Source organism: Cyphomyrmex costatus, unplaced genomic scaffold (assembly GCF_001594065.2).
Source record: "Cyphomyrmex costatus isolate MS0001 unplaced genomic scaffold, Ccosl1.0 scaffold10, whole genome shotgun sequence".
Classification (NCBI taxonomy): domain Eukaryota; kingdom Metazoa; phylum Arthropoda; class Insecta; order Hymenoptera; family Formicidae; genus Cyphomyrmex; species Cyphomyrmex costatus.
The window spans coordinates 2,074,978-2,093,828 of record NW_017274954.1 but is presented as its reverse complement, the minus strand read 5'-3'; the positions used below and the strand labels follow the sequence as shown (position 1 = coordinate 2,093,828).

Here is an 18,851-nt window from a genome sequence, read left to right as displayed (position 1 = left end):
GCGATGATGATTTGTACGAAGTAATAGAGATTGATTAGGTCGCTTCGCTTTGGTTTGCGATGCATCGAAATATGTCCCGAAGCAACGTGTCTCGTGAGCTTAATTTTGTAAGATAAAAATGATTATACTCCTCTTCTGTACTTTTTGCGTTGGCTGCCTACGTGTTTCACGACGAGCTCTTATACACGTTGAAAAAAATGAATAAAATGAATTACCTACTCCGATACGGGAATCGGCAAGTTTGTCCGGCGAGTGATTTTCACGATTCATGTGTCTCATTAAAAATCCATCGTTCTAAAATGGCTTCCGCGTACATTCCCCGTGTGTTAAAAAAAATCCGCGACTGATGTATTCAGGTTATACGGTTAATAAATAAATAAAAATCGCTGGTAATGGCTCCCACGTACGATTACCTGTGCAAATACGAACTTAATGAATGCAAGCAGTGCGTCATACGTTATATACAAAACACGGTTCCTCGTGATTCTTGGCATAACGAGTTCGCCGTATACGGGGTGTAGTAAAACTTGTGACTGGAAGAATATTGTAAGGATATTTCTTGTATATAGAAAGGGAATCATCAATATGGATTGAATTTTTATACAAGCATGTGTTTATGATCCATCACTTATTTGCGATAAATCATCTTTATAATTAGGAATAAATTTATATTTTATAGTTTGCACCTGTTCTCTCGCACGTATATTTTTTCTTTCTAAGATATTTTCTATTATATCTTTTTTATGCTAATATAACGCGATATAATAATACACTGAACGTTGAAGTACGAGAGTAAATTGCACGATTGATTTTATGTTTGACACATATGTATTTAAAAGATATCTTATGACCTAATTATTTTACAATTATTTGTACTTGATGAGCACTCTATAGATGCGCATTGACAGTCGTAAAGTCTGACGTTAAATCGCGGTCGTGCGGTCGTGATTGGGAGGAAAAAAAAGAGAGGACAGTCACGCAACGCGACGCAGGTGCTCGCGAAGATTCAGAAGAGAGAGGCACGCGCAACGAGATCCATAGCGCGTGCGCGTGAAAGTTGCTCGCCTACCTTCTGGATCAGGTCGATTGCCCTCTCGATCCCCCTCACACATTCGATGGCAATCGGAGCACCGAGCAACGCAGACGTGCGAATGGACGCCGTTTAATTAGAATTAATGCGGTTGCCCGTCATTCGCGGTATCATTCTTCTGCAGGTATTACTGGGTGTTGAGCAAAAAATAGCATTTATCCAGATTGGTCGGTGATCGGTTTTTTTCATGATCGAAGAGTTTAAATTCCATTGACAATATGTGATCAGCTGCGAGAAAATTAACGTTGAAATTAAAATAAGGTCAGAATTTTATTTCACAATATATTAATTATATAAAAGAAAATTATTAATATATAAGATTACTATTTGTATAAAAATAATTAATTATTATGATATTTTTCGGGCTTTTGTTTGAAGTATTAGTGTGAGTTTTAATCTTTTTACGTAAAATCTTTTAAAATAAAATATTATGTATGTGTTTGTTTTTAATTCATTTTGCGAAAATAATTAATTTTAGCGGAGCCCAGATTTTCAACCATTCATACAATGAATATCTGGCTCGGTTTGTTGGTGGCATTCTGTGCGGCGCGGAGGTAATTAATGAGAGCACTTATTAAACGTCGCCGCGTTAATGATCCTTACTTGTCACGCACACGGATAACATATGAGATTTTGGACGATTACGTTCCGTTAAATTGAAATTCTGTTGGTTCGCGTATCGCGATGTTTTCGAGTTGCGCGTCGCTATGTCGAACAATTTATATTAACGGGCCGTTAATTAACGTCATCTCATTGAAACCGGTTCGCTCGTTGCCGTCACACAACGCGGTCAGGTTGAGAATTTACATGTAATTATGTTAAAATATTGTGATTAAATGGAAGCATTATGTCGATATTGATGCTTGAGCTGCTACAATTTGCTACAGGTGACTAAAATCGTTCGATGAGAATAATTAATTATTCAATCATCACACACAGCTGTGTCTGGTTATGAAAGGATTATCAATAAAAGAGGTAAATACCTCTATTACAAATCATCATCACGCTTTTATTAAATTTAAAGGTTTGCATAAAATTGCTTTCATTATATTTCATTTTTAAAAATAAACATATAAGATATGCACGTGTCTCGTCATATAAATAATTCGATAAAAGAAACAGTGAGAGATTTCAGCATGTAGGCAGCGAGGAAAACTACAGTAAATTATGTTCTTACACGAGAATCGAAAGCGATCCTTTGATCACGCGGCCGAAGAGTTTTTCAGCGAGACGAGGTGCCCGCTTGTCGCTCGTTTCGGCGCATCATTTGTAAGTACGGCAATTTTGCTTTTTGTTGCGGTTCTCTTGCCGCCGATACTACGATAAATCCGCGAAGAAAAACCGACGGCCTGATTCAGCCTCATTGGGTAATTTGAGTAGACCTGACGAATGTGTGCGATTTCGTTCAGAAAATTCGTCGGTGATTTACGTCACGTACCGGTTCGTCCGCGATTTTCGCCGCGCACGCAAAAAATTCTTAATCGCAACGTTCATCTTATATTCGCAATCTACTTCGCGTGTAACGAAGAACAAAGTATATCCCTGATGTTTAAATACTGCTCGAGTACATTTTCTTCATGAGAAATTGCATGTTTCGCTTGCCTATCAAGGTCTCAACATCGCAGTCTACGGTTTTGCGTATTTCAAAAATCCTACCCGATTGCGCAAACCTGCTGGTTAAAGCTTCGGAAGAGGCCCGAAGTACCTCCAAGTCTAACCGGTTGCCTTTCGATGGGTCTGAACTGCCGGCTTCCCTCCAGCCGAACCATCAAAGGCAACATCTTGGAACGTCGTTCAAACTAAGCCGCGCACTTCACAGCGCCAGACAGGCATGATAATTATTCTGTAATTGAAACACGTAGACGCGCGTGCTAGCAAACGAGGTAGTATGATGCGTCATTTAGCGATTATATCGGTACATAAGTAACGCTGTTGCTTTTGGAGTCACTTTGCCGTTTTACGGATTCGCACGTGACGAGGATTTCCTAATGAGGCCAAACAAGAATTATCTCTTTTCGCTAAAATATCAGAAGCGTCATGAAGAAAAGGTGCGTAATAATATTAGGTAATAAAGATCGATAATCTTTAAAATAATTTGTTGCGCTACGATATAATGAGACAGCGTTTAAATTATTAATTTAATATAGTTAATAGTGTAATGAATACATTTTTATATAAAATATATATAAATATTTATATTTATGAATATATATTACAAATATATTTTCTTTTTTTCTGTTTGCACAAACATATTTTTCGAAAATTCGAAGGTATTTTAAGCTTTGACAGACTAAATTGCTACGTGTCTATTCGTCAATGATTAATTAATTACAGTCTACAAGACTTAAGCGATTTCTTCGAAAGAATACTTGTGCGGTTTTCCTTGAGTTTAATCGAAAATATTGAAACGGAAAATAATGTGATCTTCTCAATGCTTTATATATTTTAAAACTTTACTGTATATTTTATATTTTTTGCTAGTGTAATTTACGTTTATACATTAAAGATTCAACGTACGTATCGTTATTTTAATTTTTGAATTGTGTATAACGATACCGACAAACATTGCGATGCATTTTGTAACGGAGCTGCTAACTAAGTAATTTCGGAATTCCGTAGACGTCAAATTGTCACTGAAACGGAATGTCGCCGCTACGTCAGACATCTGCCGCGGCAATTGGCGTGTCACACCATAAATGCCAAGGTGGAGCATCGGGCAAGAAAAGTGCATCTTACGTTTCGCTGCCGTTGCACTCGATGAGTGAACTTTTTCGTCAAATGGGCGTGTGATCGTTTGTCGTGCCGAGATCTCTCCTGAAGAATTCGCCGGCATTCGTGATGTTGGCTTACTGTGAATTGCTTTTAAATACTATCTCCTCTCACCGTTTTTTCGCTACCGACTTAATTGCTTCATTCTTCTTTCATATGGCTTCGCATTCGTGCTTAATGGCTTACGCTTAACGCGCATTTCCACTTCTTTCGTAATAAAAGCATTGAATTAGTGCGCTTAAATTAGTATAATTCTCGAATAACGCCAGATAAGGATATTGTGACTAAAAATTATTTATGAAAACGACCTGCCGTTTTAATATGACGCATCCTGCCTTTAAAAAGGGGATAACACACGCTCGAGGCGAGGAATGAGTTCTGAGCTTTATAAGAGCACGTAAAGGAATCGCCATTATGCTAAGCGCATATTCCGAAGGAAGGGCCTTGGGGGCATAGGGCAGTGCGGTTCCCCGCGGCGTGCTGCAAATAAATTTTGCAAGTCCATAAATAATTAATAGATTCGTTACGTGGGCGTGTGTAAATCATCGACAGACATGAGATTCGCTCGCCTCGAGTTGGCTCGCTGCCCTGCTGAGCTCGTCGGGAACAAATCATCGATTTTCGGCAGTAAAAGCTCGCTTTTTGACAGAGTCTAATAAAAACGAGCGAAACGACGCGTCGGTTGATCCCATCTAAATGTCCGGGGAAAGACGATGCTATTTTTGTATATGTGTGTATCGTAAGTAATTATAAAAACCATATAACTATACCGATAATAATATTATCCCAATTTGCAAATACTGACTGCAAGTTAAAATAATATACGAGTAGAAATTGTTGTAAAGACGTCAATTCTTTAGCGTTTAGGTATTTGGAGAAGTGTATTCTATTGTATGCGTAAAGCTAGAGAATGAGTCATTGATGAACGCATGAGAAACCTCCCTCTCACTAAATAAAGAATCTACAGAAGCATCCCCTTCTCTCGCGAGAGAAGCAGGTGTATGCATCCCTGCGAGAGGGCACGTAATTTGCCCTCGATCTATCGCACGTTAGCAGGTCAGATTTTTCGCGGTGAAATAGTGGCATAATGGAAGTCTCGAGGGTCTTTTCTCCCCTCCGTCCGGAACTATGGTTTTCAGATTCGTGACCTATCATTATCTGGCGCGAACCGGAAGCTTGGTGCTGGAGGGGTCAGCCTGGCGGGCATCGAAATTTCGTCGCGGTGACTTCCAAAGACTTGGGCCCGTCAATGGAATCATTCAGAAATGACGGAAGCAGGTGATAACGACGTTACGTTCTCGATGCTTTCAAAGATGTAATGAGCAAATTAGCGCTGTTGGTGGCATCGAAGGAATTGGTTCGCAGCCAATTTGTCGCTCAACAGTTTCTCCTTGTTATATTTCTTTGTATTTCTTCGTCTATTATTGTCTTCCTTCGACTCAAATCCAGATGGTGTCAAGGATGTAAGATACTAATTCAACGGAGCTTTAGAATTGGCGGAAATAAATCGATTTTTTGCTTTTTGCGCGTATAAAAAGTTTTATACATGTATTTTTATATTTATTACATACACTATTTCTTTTATTATTTTTGTTATTTATTTTATACCAGATTTCAACTACTCATCAAAGTCTCTTAATAGTATTGTACATTTTTATGTTAATCAATACGTTTTTGTAGATCTGCCAGCAGAAGACACTGTCTATTAGGTTACACCTTCCGTGTGGACTACGACATCTGGACAACGGGAGGATCCCAAATCTCCTGTGGCGAGGTTGAAAGTCCATTTCGCAAATTGGCGCCAACTCTGTATCCTTGCCTTATGACGACTTCACGCCTGATTCCGTTAATTATTTTCGGCTTACAAACACCTTACCTTTGCGCGGAGATTTCATGGGGACATATGGCGTCCGAGTCACGCAGTCCAGTCATTCCGGCTAATCTCGTCGAAACTTTGCCAGAACTCCACCCCTTTACCGAAAAAGGGACGCGGAATCGGTGTGTTGAAGTCTTCGATGAATTCGACACGCGTTGCAGCCGCTAATTATCAGCAGAAGGCACTTTTTGCCCTTTTCTGCTGGAGCTACGTTAATGAGAGGCCACGGTCAACTGGAAATAAACTAATTGGAGAAAGGCGCCTTCTAATCATCGCCTCTAACGGCGAAAGCTGGCATCGTAGGTGACGACCAGACGCCTTCGGGAAGGCGTGTGTCTCAGATAATTAGTATTTGATGGTGCAGCAATAATTATGGTTTTCCGAGTTTGCCACTGAACCGCATGATTTTTTTGAACTTGTATATTTGAAATATTGAGATAATACGAATTCTCGAGATTGTATCTGTTTAAATGAGTTTTGGAATAAACAGTTTCATAAAAAATATATATTTAAAATATATATATATGTTGTAAATATATATATAACAATTAAATATATATACATATATGAGGGGCATTTAAATTATAATTTAAATTTAAACGTCCCTCGTATATTAAATCTCACATAAATATATAATTATGTTAGAATATAATTAACAGGCTAGAATTTTGAGGTTTCGACGTCAGCTTCTAAAATAGTTTTCTCGTTAAATCGCACAGAGTCGAACGAGGTTCCTGGTGATCAGGTTCCTGTGAATCCGACTGAAGCTTGACGGCACTTGAAAGGACACGAATCGTTGTTAAAACGAGATAGACTTATCTCCCGCCGGATTACTCTTTGGCATTGTCCTGCCAACGGACAACAGTGTACTCGTAGCAACTCTATGCGCGAATTAAAGTAAATCCTTTCTCCAAATGTCCGCTCTAATTCGGCACGGGCAGTTCGCAATGAGACGCTCTGCGGGAAACCATTCACCAGCATCGGCATAAAGAAACGGGTTCGAAATGAGCTTCGGAGATTATCTGGCTCGCCGTTACTCGCGCATCCAAAATGAGCGCAGCCGACCGTATTTTGTCAGCGCGTCAATACTTCTGTCACAATATATGCGCGTGTCAAAGAATACCGAGAAAATCCTCCACTTTATACTATTCTGATACAAAATTTCTATTCTTCATGAAATATTAATATTAAGAATAATAATTCTATATCTATAAAATATTAATTAGTATTTTTTCTTTTAACATTAATTAGTTCTTCTAGTATGATATTCTTTGCTGCATAATTTCGACAAAATTGTCAAACAATAGAAGTATGCGAAACATCGAATAGCTTGAACATATTGGAGATTCGAAGTCATTGTTACAGCATCCGTTTCTCCAGGTCTCGCACAATCAAACCGCAAGATCGTCATAGTTCTACGAAATCATGCCTCGGTTCGAGACCGCGCCGTGCTCGAACCCTAAAAAGAACCTAAAAATATCGAATTGCAAATCAAATAAGAAGCACGGTCTAATCTTCCACCTTGAAATCGCGCTGCCGCAATCTCATTTTTAATCAAGCCTCGATCGCGTTCCTTGCAGATAGAGAACCTCCTCCGCGTATATCGAACGGCAGATGATCTGCCTTCCCTCGATAGAGGTCCATTGTATCCGAAATTGGCTTTTTATGGCGGTTGAATATAACATCAAGGTTGTTTGCAATATTTTTTCTGCCAATCGGTAGCACGGTAGCATACCCGCACCTGGAAGAGAAATTGGTTTTTGCATACTGTAATCACCCCGACGCCTCTGATTGACTACTCGATATAAACTAAGCCATTACTTATTTCAGTATAATAAACGAGGAACAGGCGCCACTTTGCGCATAAAATTTTAATTTAACGCACCATTGTCTCGTCGTATGTAATTTCTATTTAATACATGCTAAAACTTAAAAAATCTCGTCGGCATTGGTATCGTCGCGATGATGTCATTTCTTGAAAACACGGATGCTCTCCGTAGAGATTTTCTTCCATCTGCTTGATTCGCGAAAGAAGATATTGAAGTTTTTCGAGGATAACGCAGCGCTTGTTATTACGGCATTTACGGATATCGGATGTCCTTTTGGTGCCTCCGGTGCTTCGAGACGTACTATCTCGCTCTCTCCTTCTTTCTGTCCCCCCACATAATACAGGACGACCCATGAGCGAGGAAAAATCGAGTCCTTGTGTACAATGCTGAAGCGCAGGCTGCAGTTCCGCCCACTTCCGGGCCTTGAATGCATTCTCGACTCGTCTAACTACCCTTAGCAGTTAAGCCACGTGAAACGTACAGACATGTCCTTTTGCCGGTACAATTTTTTTTTTCTTCCCTCTTTCAGTCCGGTAAAAGTGTTCATCGCGCAGTATACGATTACCAGATACTCGAAGCCGTGTATTTTCGTAGCATCGACGTCTCAAAAAATGTCAGGAAGAGTATATTATACCGATCACACGCGGGGATGGTAAATTTCCTCGAGAGTCGAGACCATTATGCAAATCCCCGCTTTGTCTCAGATCGAACGGGGAGTGAATTTTTACGTCGCGGATACCCTCGCTCCGCTTTCCGTGAGTTTCTCTATACGTTTGCGAATATAAACTCCGTGCTTTATAGTATGTATTGTATAGTGTATTGCCGAGAGCTTCTTCCCGCCCACTAACGCCCACGAATCTTTGCAGGCGGAAAGCAAGTGAAACGTTTTTCTACCCTTACGCGATCTTCTCTATTCGAGGGTTTTTATTACGGTTACTCGAACATCGTGCTCTCGCCGAGATCGGGCACACCCCGTAACACCTACTTCCCTTCCAGCTTGGATATGGGACACCGCGGACCGTAAGAAGTTAAACGGACGTATTATTTTCTGGAAAGGACACACGAGACCTTAGTTGTGGCGAACACGTGCGGCGTGCGAGTAAAACAAAACGGGCGCGTGCAGCCTACGGCGCCGTTCTCGAAAATTATGCGCACGATAACGGAGTGTGAACAAGCGATAACTATGATGTTGCTTCAAGTGCGCGCAAACCATGCGATCAAGAGTACAAAGCCGCTCGACTACAAAGGCCACGCTTCATTGCTATGCAAATTTAAATTATAATTACCATCGCTTACTAGAAGCTGAGTAACTTCTCTAACGATTAATAACTCCTACGTCAAGTCTAATTTAGTATTCAGATTGTACACTAACTCAAAGTGCTTTCAACGCGCATATTGAGTTAGTATATAATCGATGAAATATATATGATTTCATCATAGATTATTTAATATTCTTTTCGATTCTATCATCCATTTTTGTTATGATTGGCTTTAAATTTTATATTGCTGTGTAATATGGTATTTTATTATTATCTTTTTAACATTAATGTTTTTATGTAATATAATATATATCATTGAAACATCCATATAATCGTACAATTTGATTTGTTGAAGTACGTAGGATTCAATTTAGACAATGGCGATTTCCATGTACATTGCAATTCGTACTGTGTTCGAGACACAAGGACGATATGCCAGCTTCATTTACCTTGCACACTTTGCTCTGGCACTTTGCTATTTGCGATTCCGTTTTATTGCTCGATCTGCCATAAACGGAATGGCACGGTACCTCGTAAAAGATACGAGCGTCGCACTTCTATGGAAACTGCATGCACTCGTGCACAGACAAATCATTCGGAACCTGAATGGCTTTACAACATTATGAATCGTTCCGAAATTGGCTGTATACTCCTCAAACGAGGTTCTGTAATAACACAATCTCGTCAATACGGCTTAATGACGATGTTGGTTTAGTGCTTTATTCTGCAATAGAAGACATTATATCGCTACATTCGTTCAATAAACCTGTGATATATTTTATTCAAGCACTTGCCAATATTGTTTTATGTTGTGATAGAAACATTTGTGAGATATGCAAACGCGAATTATAGTATGAGCATTATGCGAACTTATGTAAGTTAACATAATATCTTCATTGTAAATATATGTGTATAATCTAATAATTTTCTTGATGATAGCACTCGTTTAAAGTGTCATCACCGAGCATCAATTTATCGACTGGAATACGACAGGAAACCAGGTGGACCAAGCCGCAAGTGCTGGTCCAACATTTTTAATGAACCACTGGCAGTGGTGATCTGGACAGTGTCTCTGTTGGCGACAGTTGGCGTTCTTTGTGTCGAGCGAAGCGGGAGAAACTACAAGCGGAACTTTCAAGCGGTTTCGAGACCCGTTTCCAACTAACCGGCAAACTTCTGGACAGCAAGTGGAGACTTGTAAGGGAACACCGAGCCAACGGTATCGACAACAAACAGGAACTGCAAAGGGCGGTACAGTTATCGGGTTACAAGCGCAGCTTAGCTTGATATGGCTGATTTATTGGCGGAAGTCGATTAGTCCCAATCTCATCAACCTAATGATAAAAATCGTGATACGGGACGAGATAGATGTGTTGATTTTTATATTATTGCATTTTATGAATAATAAATTTTTTAAGATTTTTAATGGGAAAAATGGAGCATTGTGTTTGAAGCCTTAACTTAATTCCTTGCCTAATGCACGTTTTACTAACGATTTTCATACTATAATCCGGTCTGCCGCAGAGATTTGCACGGGATTCCGGAATTATTCCAGTGGCCGAGGGATGATCCTAAGTAAACACGCGTACGGCCACACGACTCACGTCCCCCACCATGCTACAACGTAGTTTCTTCGTGCTCGAACAATTCCTTGGAAGCGAGTCCCAAGCGATTGGAAGGGAAGGAAACGACAATGCCCGGTGGTGTTGTACAAGGGCAGTAGATCGGCCCTTCGATTTGCAGAAAGAAGGATGAATTCATATATATGAGCAGAAAAGATGCTATACCTTCGAGCGGCCTCCGCATTTTCGTCGCGCACTGAACGTGTTCCTTTACGAGACGTGTTATGTCACTGAGCTGTCTCTTTTAAAACCCGACAACTCCCTGGACGACGAAAGCAGAGCAGCGACGGTTGCAGCTTGCTGGAATGATGGATGAGACAAGTTGTTTGCTACGAGGAGCACATAATACTTTGCACTTAAGATTTGCAAAATTATTGTATTTATAAACTCGGCACGTTTATTATTTTTTTGTTTTATTCTATATTATTTTCTGTATATCAAATGCTAGACTAATTAAATAAATAAAAAAAGAATTAAGTTAACGAATAAAATTATTATTACTTTACTCTATCGACGTCTCTACTATATATTTTATTCTTTTACACAGTATGCAAATAATGTGTACTCATATAATTTAAGCAAAAGTGGCTTTACTTTTAAAGGTCGTAATTTTCTATCTCAGTATATAGTTGATGCTGGATACTTTAATACACTCAAGGTGAATGTGGTTTGTGGTTAGAAGGATCACTTGCTCTCGATACAACATTATATCTTCAGTAAACGATAATAGCGACAATCTACGCGCCATAACGGATGTTCGTCATTACTTCGAAATTGCAGTTCTCACTCGCAAACGTGACCGACTGTGTGCACAAAAAGCGCTTAAGTGTATTGTTTTACATTATTTTTTGGGAGTGAACGACGTTCCCATTGACGTGCACTGTCGGTAGAAAGACACAGTAATCACGTAAAAATCATAATGGGTAAATGTGGTCAAAAGCATCAGCCATATGTAACATTGTTACATTAAAGCCAATTCTGCGATGTGAATTTCCTTCATAAGAGTAGAACGAATCGTTCTTGGAAGATCAAAAATCGTGCCTCGCGGTTGGTGAGACACTATACTATACGATTTTTTGCGATCACGCGATCCGAGATTCTTGCGCGTCTTGTTGATTCTTCGAGTGTTCCCGAAGAGTCGAGCGAATACGCTTAAAAGGAGATCAGGTAAGACCAGTTGGAAACGTAGAAACGACACGCGGCTCGTCGGGAATCATAGTGAGAGAACATTCGTCATTATTACCATTGACCGTTGGTCTCTGGGGTCTACCCATTCGGGTTCCACAGGAAGTAGGCCGGTCGGATCAAGGATCAGGCTGCCCTTTTTCATTTTGAAGCGGCCCATTCAGGTGTAATGGTCAGTTAAAGACTATCCAAACAGACGATACCACCGGTTCTTTCGATGAACTTCCGAATCTTCCTTTTTCCTCATGACCGAATGTCTTAGGCTCGAAGTCTTCCGTCTGAAGAATCGAATTCTTTGTTCGCATATTTGAACTATCAGTGATCAAATTAGTTTAAAATTTAATTTTTAATCTTTTAGGAAAATAATAATAGATATAATATACAGAATTCGAATATATTATCTTATTCTTGAAAAAATTCGGAGATGATCTTTTCTTTATATATATATAAATTGTTCTTAAATATATTTAACAAATTTCTATATTTTATTCATTTTTAATTCGATAGACTTGTCTACGCGAATTCGCAAGTAGTTAACCAAGTTCTATGCGAATAATAGGCGAGCCCACCCGCGGTTGCTTAAATAGAGGAATCATCTCAAGTATATTTATCCACGTGATCGTCGAATAACAAACGTCGAAATCCTTAAATCCTAAATCAACCTGGCGCGAGCCGAAACCGAAAGCAGACTGCAAACAAACGGCGGCAGTCGAACGTGGAGGACTTATGGTCCAATGTGGCGAAAGTCAAATATTAGGTCACGAAATAAGACGTGCTTTGTGTCTGGTAGAGTTAAGCGATTTTATGATGATGTTTCAAGCAATTTTCAAAAATCTCCGACACTATATAATTGCGATATTTCCTATTATATATTTAATTGAATCAGATAGTAATGATTCTCTCTTGTTCATCTATTTTTTAATGCAGTAAAATTGCTGCAATGTAAAAAAAACCGATTGCAATCGTACGTGGTATATTCATTCATTATCATGAATCTGCGCGCGATAACGTATCGCTGCTTGAAACGTTTCTTCTTCGAAGTCGTAAAAAATGCTTTTTGCATGGCTCTTGACTCGTTTCTTATCTGAACCAAGATGGCTGTGCTGAGGCAGTAGCGGCAGTGACGAAGAACAGAAAACGAAGAAACTGAAGACAAGACAATGACCGCTGTTCAAACATGTTCAGACTTCAAACGACCGCCGGCATATCTCGTATAGGATGTGGCTGCATATGCATTAGCGGTTCGCAACGGCGCGGCGAAGGAAAATGTGCCTCCGTAGTGTCGTACCCTTTCGAGCTTCGGCTGGAGGACATCCGGCATCGAAAATAATAAATATTTGAAAAGCTGCTACGGAACGATGCAGACGCAGCGAAGCCTTTCATTTGTAAAGACATGCCGAAATTAGTGTATCGGAAGCAACGATGAAAGATACATGGAGAAAGGAGAATATTTTGCTAGGACTGCAGCGCGAATGTTCAAACACTGGCCTTGTAAACTGTATCTAACTCTAACGTATAGAATTATATAGGTTGTTTAAAAAACATCTTTAAACTAGTTTATATATATATTTTTATTTAGTTTTCTCTATGTCATATATGTATAAAAATCGTTTCCTTTTAATTCATTAGAATTTATAATGAGATTATCACTTTTCGAATCTTTCGTATAAGAAAACTTAACACTTTAAGAGTCTTTTAATATCTTTTTCAATGATCGTGACGACGATCTTATTAATCACTAGCTCAGCATCCAGATGGAAGACATCACGCGCGCTCTCAACGTGCAGCTGCTGCGGTGTCGAACGCGTTGTTAAATTTTATCGCGCATACAATTTTATTTTTTAAGTTAGTTCCAAGAGTGGCGACGCGCATATCTGCATACGCCGAAGATTCATTCACCGAGTTGACTGACGAGCGCCGCCTTCCCCTAATCGGTCGATCGCCAAAAAATTCACAAAAAGACATCACGCCGTGCGCAAGGGCGACAAGGGACGGAGGAGAGAAAGGGACCAGGTTACGGAGAAGGAGTCCCAAGAAACAAACTGAGACGAAACTCTCCCTGCGTATACCCGGGCACCGCCCTTGCACTCCACCCATCCATCTCCGGCGTGCATATATTTTTGGGCGGCTAGTTTTTCCCCCGAGGGAGATTTATCATGTCCCTACGCCTCTTCTCTCGCGGGCTGCTCCATCAGTGCCCGACGTGTGGCAGGGAATAATTGGCAGAGCGGAGGAGTGGCCACATCGTACTTTAGAAACTACTTCGGAGATGGCTCGTGGGAGCAGAGTAGTTCAGTCACTGAGAAAATAATTCCCGCAAATATAGAGTGACCTGTATGGATTTTAAAAAATTGTGTTTCTGATCACTTGATATCGATTCATTAAATTAAATTAATCAATTAATTTAAGTGAATTTTATGCAAACTTTTATACTATAGTATTACTGCACTTTATACTATATACTGTTGTACTATATACTATATATTATAATTTATATTATACTATAGTATTTTATATTAGTATGTTATAAATAATGAAAAATTCAGTATTTTTTTATCTGACGAATATTTTTTCGTGTATTTATTAAAGAATCAGTTTGAAGAAAATGCAATAATTGAAAGGCACTTGTGTCGCGAAAAAAATTTAAGAAAGTAACAAGCAAGTACGTAGAAATATAGTACATTTAATTATTAAATCGCGTTCATTCTTTTCTGAAATATATTTGTAACTCTTCGAAAACGCGCGTTGAAAGGTATGAAAGAATTATCAACATAGTCCGCCGTTACTGTGAATAATAAATATCAGGAGGTCGTTACAAAGTCGCTCGATCGAGCAGTTATTTGAAATTAGTCTGTTTCCGTATATCATCCAGAACGGTCGTGCAATAGAAAGTTGAAAATGAGTGTGCTAAACTTTGCGCAAGAGTTTTCGCGTTTAATCAATCGTTACATAAGAGCTTCTTCACCGAATGTAAGTATTCGTTCGATTAAGAACCATATTTTATCACCGAGAGTAAATTGTAGTCGGTATAAGTGTCCACGTAAATAACGACTGTTACTCTATTCGTGTGTACGTGTATTTAACAAGTACAAGTTACAGCACGTACTGTGAAATTTTTCATGTAATTTGTGATTATTACGCGTATATTTCAGAACGATGGAACGAATACTATGACGCCTTTAACCGAAAAACAAATAGTGTCTACCATACATAATGTGCTTCTGGTATTAATAAAAAAGGACTTTGATGACAAGAATAATCTGTTCGAAATGTTTAACAGCGCAAGCGCTGTTACCACTTCAGAAATTTCGGTCCAACAAATTAAACAAGAACCGAAGATTCAAGATATAATCAGGTTATTTTGAAATTTTAATACATAGTCTAACGATTTTTTCTTTATGAATATATGTTTTTTTATAAACAATAATAAACAAGAAGAAGGAAGCCAATAATGGTCAAAACTGGATCACAGTGCTTATTATAATTGTGTGAATTTTATATACTGCGTATGTAGTCCCCCAAGAATTGCGACGCTGATAGTTTTTCAGCATTGACGCATACATACTTACTACCGCAGTAATATCACTTAGTTAAATTGACAAGTAATCTAACAATTTTGATGCTTATAGCATCTTATTAGATCTTAATAATATATTGAAAGACATATTAAAATTTAACGATGTAATGTTAAAGTAATGATAAATCTAAATTTGTGAAAAATAAGATTGCAAAGAATATCACAAGTTGGCGTTTCGTCCCGGTTTCCACTACTGGACTCATCAGTAAGGCATTGTAGTGGAAGTCTACCTTAGACGCCTGTTTAAGTTATTAAATCGAGATTCTATATAAAGCGATATACGCGTATCTCAGCACTTGCGAGAATTTTTGCAAACATAGATAGACCTCTGATGGCGGGTCGACGTAGTAATATTCTTCGCAATATTTATCTAAAGTAGCAATATTTATCTAAAGTACATACGCAGTATATAAAATTCACACAATTATAATAAGCACTGTGATCCAGCTTTGACCGTTATTGGCTTCCTTCTTCTTGTTTATCAATTGTACGGTCCTAAAATGATTCTAGTATTTATGTTTTTTATGACAATAGTTTTATATTTAGATCTCAAGATGCTCAACATGTTCAATCTGATGATGATTCTTCTTCTTTTTCTGATATCTCATTAAAAGATATTAAGAAAGAACGAGAGAATTCTTTCAATACATTACAAAACGTTAAGAAGGTACAGTTCGTTATTGCATTATTTCTTTGAAACATTATCTATTGTCACTGATTAATGAGTAATCTGACTTTCATAATTTTATATATATATATACATAAATATAAGTCAAATTTCTCGTCAATTATATATATATATATAGTTGGCAAATTAATTTTATCTGGTCATGTAGCACATTATTAATTTCAATTTATCATTTATATATAGTGTATTTCACAATCGAATCCTGCGATTTACGTCACCAACATTAGCAGATCCGATACTTTTATTCGCGAAGAAAATCCAAAGGACACTAACGATGAGGACGTTTTTAAAAATCTCACAGATGCTGAAATGATTGGTGAAACAGATTTATCAAGTGATCTTTGTCAAGTATCATTTAATGAAAGAAAGTCTAATTTATCAAGTGGTTTTTTTCATACATCATTAAAGGAAATACGGAAGTCTGTTATGGACATTATGACAAAACTGAATGATTTAGAAGTAATAATGATAGTAATATTAATAATATTAAGCAATATAATTTGGAGATAAAATATTTGAAAATAATATTTTTTTTTACGCATACATTTATTTATTTTACAGCAATCATTTTCACAATTGACAAACTCACCAAGGGAAGTAACGGCAAAAGCTAAAAAATCATGTTTAGTAAATAGACATCGCAGTCCCGACTACGTTTCAGTTCAGACCAAAACATCGATTAACAATCACAGATCAAGTAGTACTTCCTCTAAAACATCAAACTCTTCTAAACAGCTCGCAAAAGAAAATACATGTATTTCCGAGAGACGTAAAAGTACTGGCGCAATTGGGAAAGTCACACCTGTTAAAAAATCTAACGAATCTACAAACGTAAACAATTCAGTATCAAGTATGGATTTTTCACCGTATAAACCAGTGGAGTCTTCCGAATATCGACCTAAGTTTACGAAAAATCCAAAATACGCTCATGTTCGAAGTACTATACCAAAAGCAATTAGTCAAAAGAAAAAATTCCAGTAATTGTAATGATGCCGTCCATGAATAAACATTATACGGTAAAATAATTATATATTTTTATAACAAGAAACAATAGAAATATTACTTCTCTTATTTTTTAATTAGACTAATTTTAGAGTCAAATTTATACGTTACATTATGCTGCCCAAAATCATACACATATATGTTTAATGACTCATTCATCAACTTATGTAGGTATTTAAAAGCTTTTAAATGAATTACCTGTATATTTATAAAATTTTTTTGTAATAATTTGCAAGATTTGTAAAAATTTGCAAGACTTATAAAAAATAAAGCAATATGTATATTTTTTAAATGTCTAAAAATATATTGCCTTTATCAATGTAAATTTTTGTAAGACTTGTAAAAATTTACAAGACTTGTAAAAAATGCAGCAATATGTATATTTTTTAAATATCTAAAAATATATTACCTTTGTTAATGTAAATTTTTACAAATTTTAAGTTTCCATATTTAAATTTCATAAATATAAACGTAAATCATTATGTATAAGCGAATATATTTATAATATCAACTTTATACGTGATGTTTGATGTGGTTCATGCGTTAGCATGAATTTGTCTGCCGTAGGCTACACAATGCTTTCTGATTCTTCTTTTGCTAAGCGAAAGAACACCTTGCATATACTAAATGCAGCGGCTATGCGAGAATGAGAGCATCGAGTGCGCAACAGAAATTGTTAAACTGATCTATATTATTTGATCTTGGTCAAATTTGACTTAAAATACCGCCAATTTCTGTAATGTTTTAAGTCAAGAATGCAATATAATTTTTCAATGTGAAATTCGCCTTGCCATAATTTTTATCTTATATAAAGGAAATTCAAAAATACAATTATGTTCATATCTTAGGAAAGATTTATTAAAATATTTGTGTGTGTGTGTGTGTAATATTTAAAATTATAAATGTACATTTGTAATAAGGCTCAATATGTTTTTAAAACAACTAATATAGAGAAACAGGCAATGAGCCAATAATTTAAGTTAAAAATCTATCAGAAAAGCTTTGTAGAGTATACCTTATACGCCTGCAAGAGTTATTTAATTGAGATTCTATATAAAGAGATATACGCGTATTAAAGCACTTACGAGAATTTGCGAATATCGATATAGACCTCTGATGACAGATCGACGCAGTAATATTCTTTGCAATATTTATCATTGGTAATATAAAATTGTTATTTTTGCTGATTTGTGTACGAATTTACTTTGAAAAATCAATTAAAGCTTTTAATTAAAATATAAAATTAATTTAATTCAATACTTCATTTCTTTCATCTTGGAAGGGTTAATACGAATTCTTCCTTATACTCTCGGTGTATAAGAGAGAGATAACAAAATAACTATTAGTATCCCGGTCTTTAATTATAAAAATCGTGTAGGCGGTGCTTTGGCACCGCGTGAGCCCTCATCAATCATCCGTCAATCCACGTCCACGAGAAACGATTCCTCTAGATTACACGATCTTTGCCCTTGAAAGGTAGACCTTCGTTACTAGGAAGCAGGTAATCTTGAAGCTCGTAATTAGTGCTCGTTGGGTGAAGACTATATCTCGTAGCTCTTACGTGGCACTCGTCCGCTACGTTAACGTAGAAACCGCGTAATTCCATACATTATTTTATTTTAATGAATTCATTTCCATCAGAAATCCATTCCTCTATCATCCGTCTCACAACGGTGTCTGCGGATGTAGTAGCAAACTGCATCTGTCCTTAAGTGCACTCTTGGCGAAACGCTCTTCAGCTTAAAAAAGTGTTTCACTTGTGACGTGTCAGCCGAGCCACTCACCAGCGGACTCCGCTGGAGCAGTCCCATGTCCCATCAACGACAGCGATTAGCTCCACGATTCGCCTTAATGGCTGCCCGATCATCCGTTCGCTTCCATCCATTTCTCTTTTCGACCTTACTAAGTAGGCGCGAAAATGCAAAGTGAAACAGGACCGGGGAGGGGGGGGGGG

At 37.6% G+C, this 18,851-nt stretch overlaps 1 protein-coding gene across 1 annotated transcript; it reads left to right on the top strand.

The window, feature by feature from the left end:
• Positions 1-5,308: 5,308 nt before the first annotated feature.
• On the top strand, positions 5,309-17,620 carry LOC108783145 (uncharacterized). Its single transcript, XM_018551640.1, has 8 exons — positions 5,309-5,322; positions 5,540-5,857; positions 9,876-10,074; positions 14,783-14,985; positions 15,754-15,874; positions 16,079-16,354; positions 16,457-16,911; positions 17,445-17,620. The coding sequence occupies exons 1-7, from the start codon at positions 5,309-5,311 to the stop codon at positions 16,874-16,876; spliced, it is 1,551 nt and encodes a 516-aa protein (XP_018407142.1). The 3' UTR covers positions 16,877-16,911; positions 17,445-17,620.
• The last annotated feature ends 1,231 nt before the right edge of the window (positions 17,621-18,851 follow it).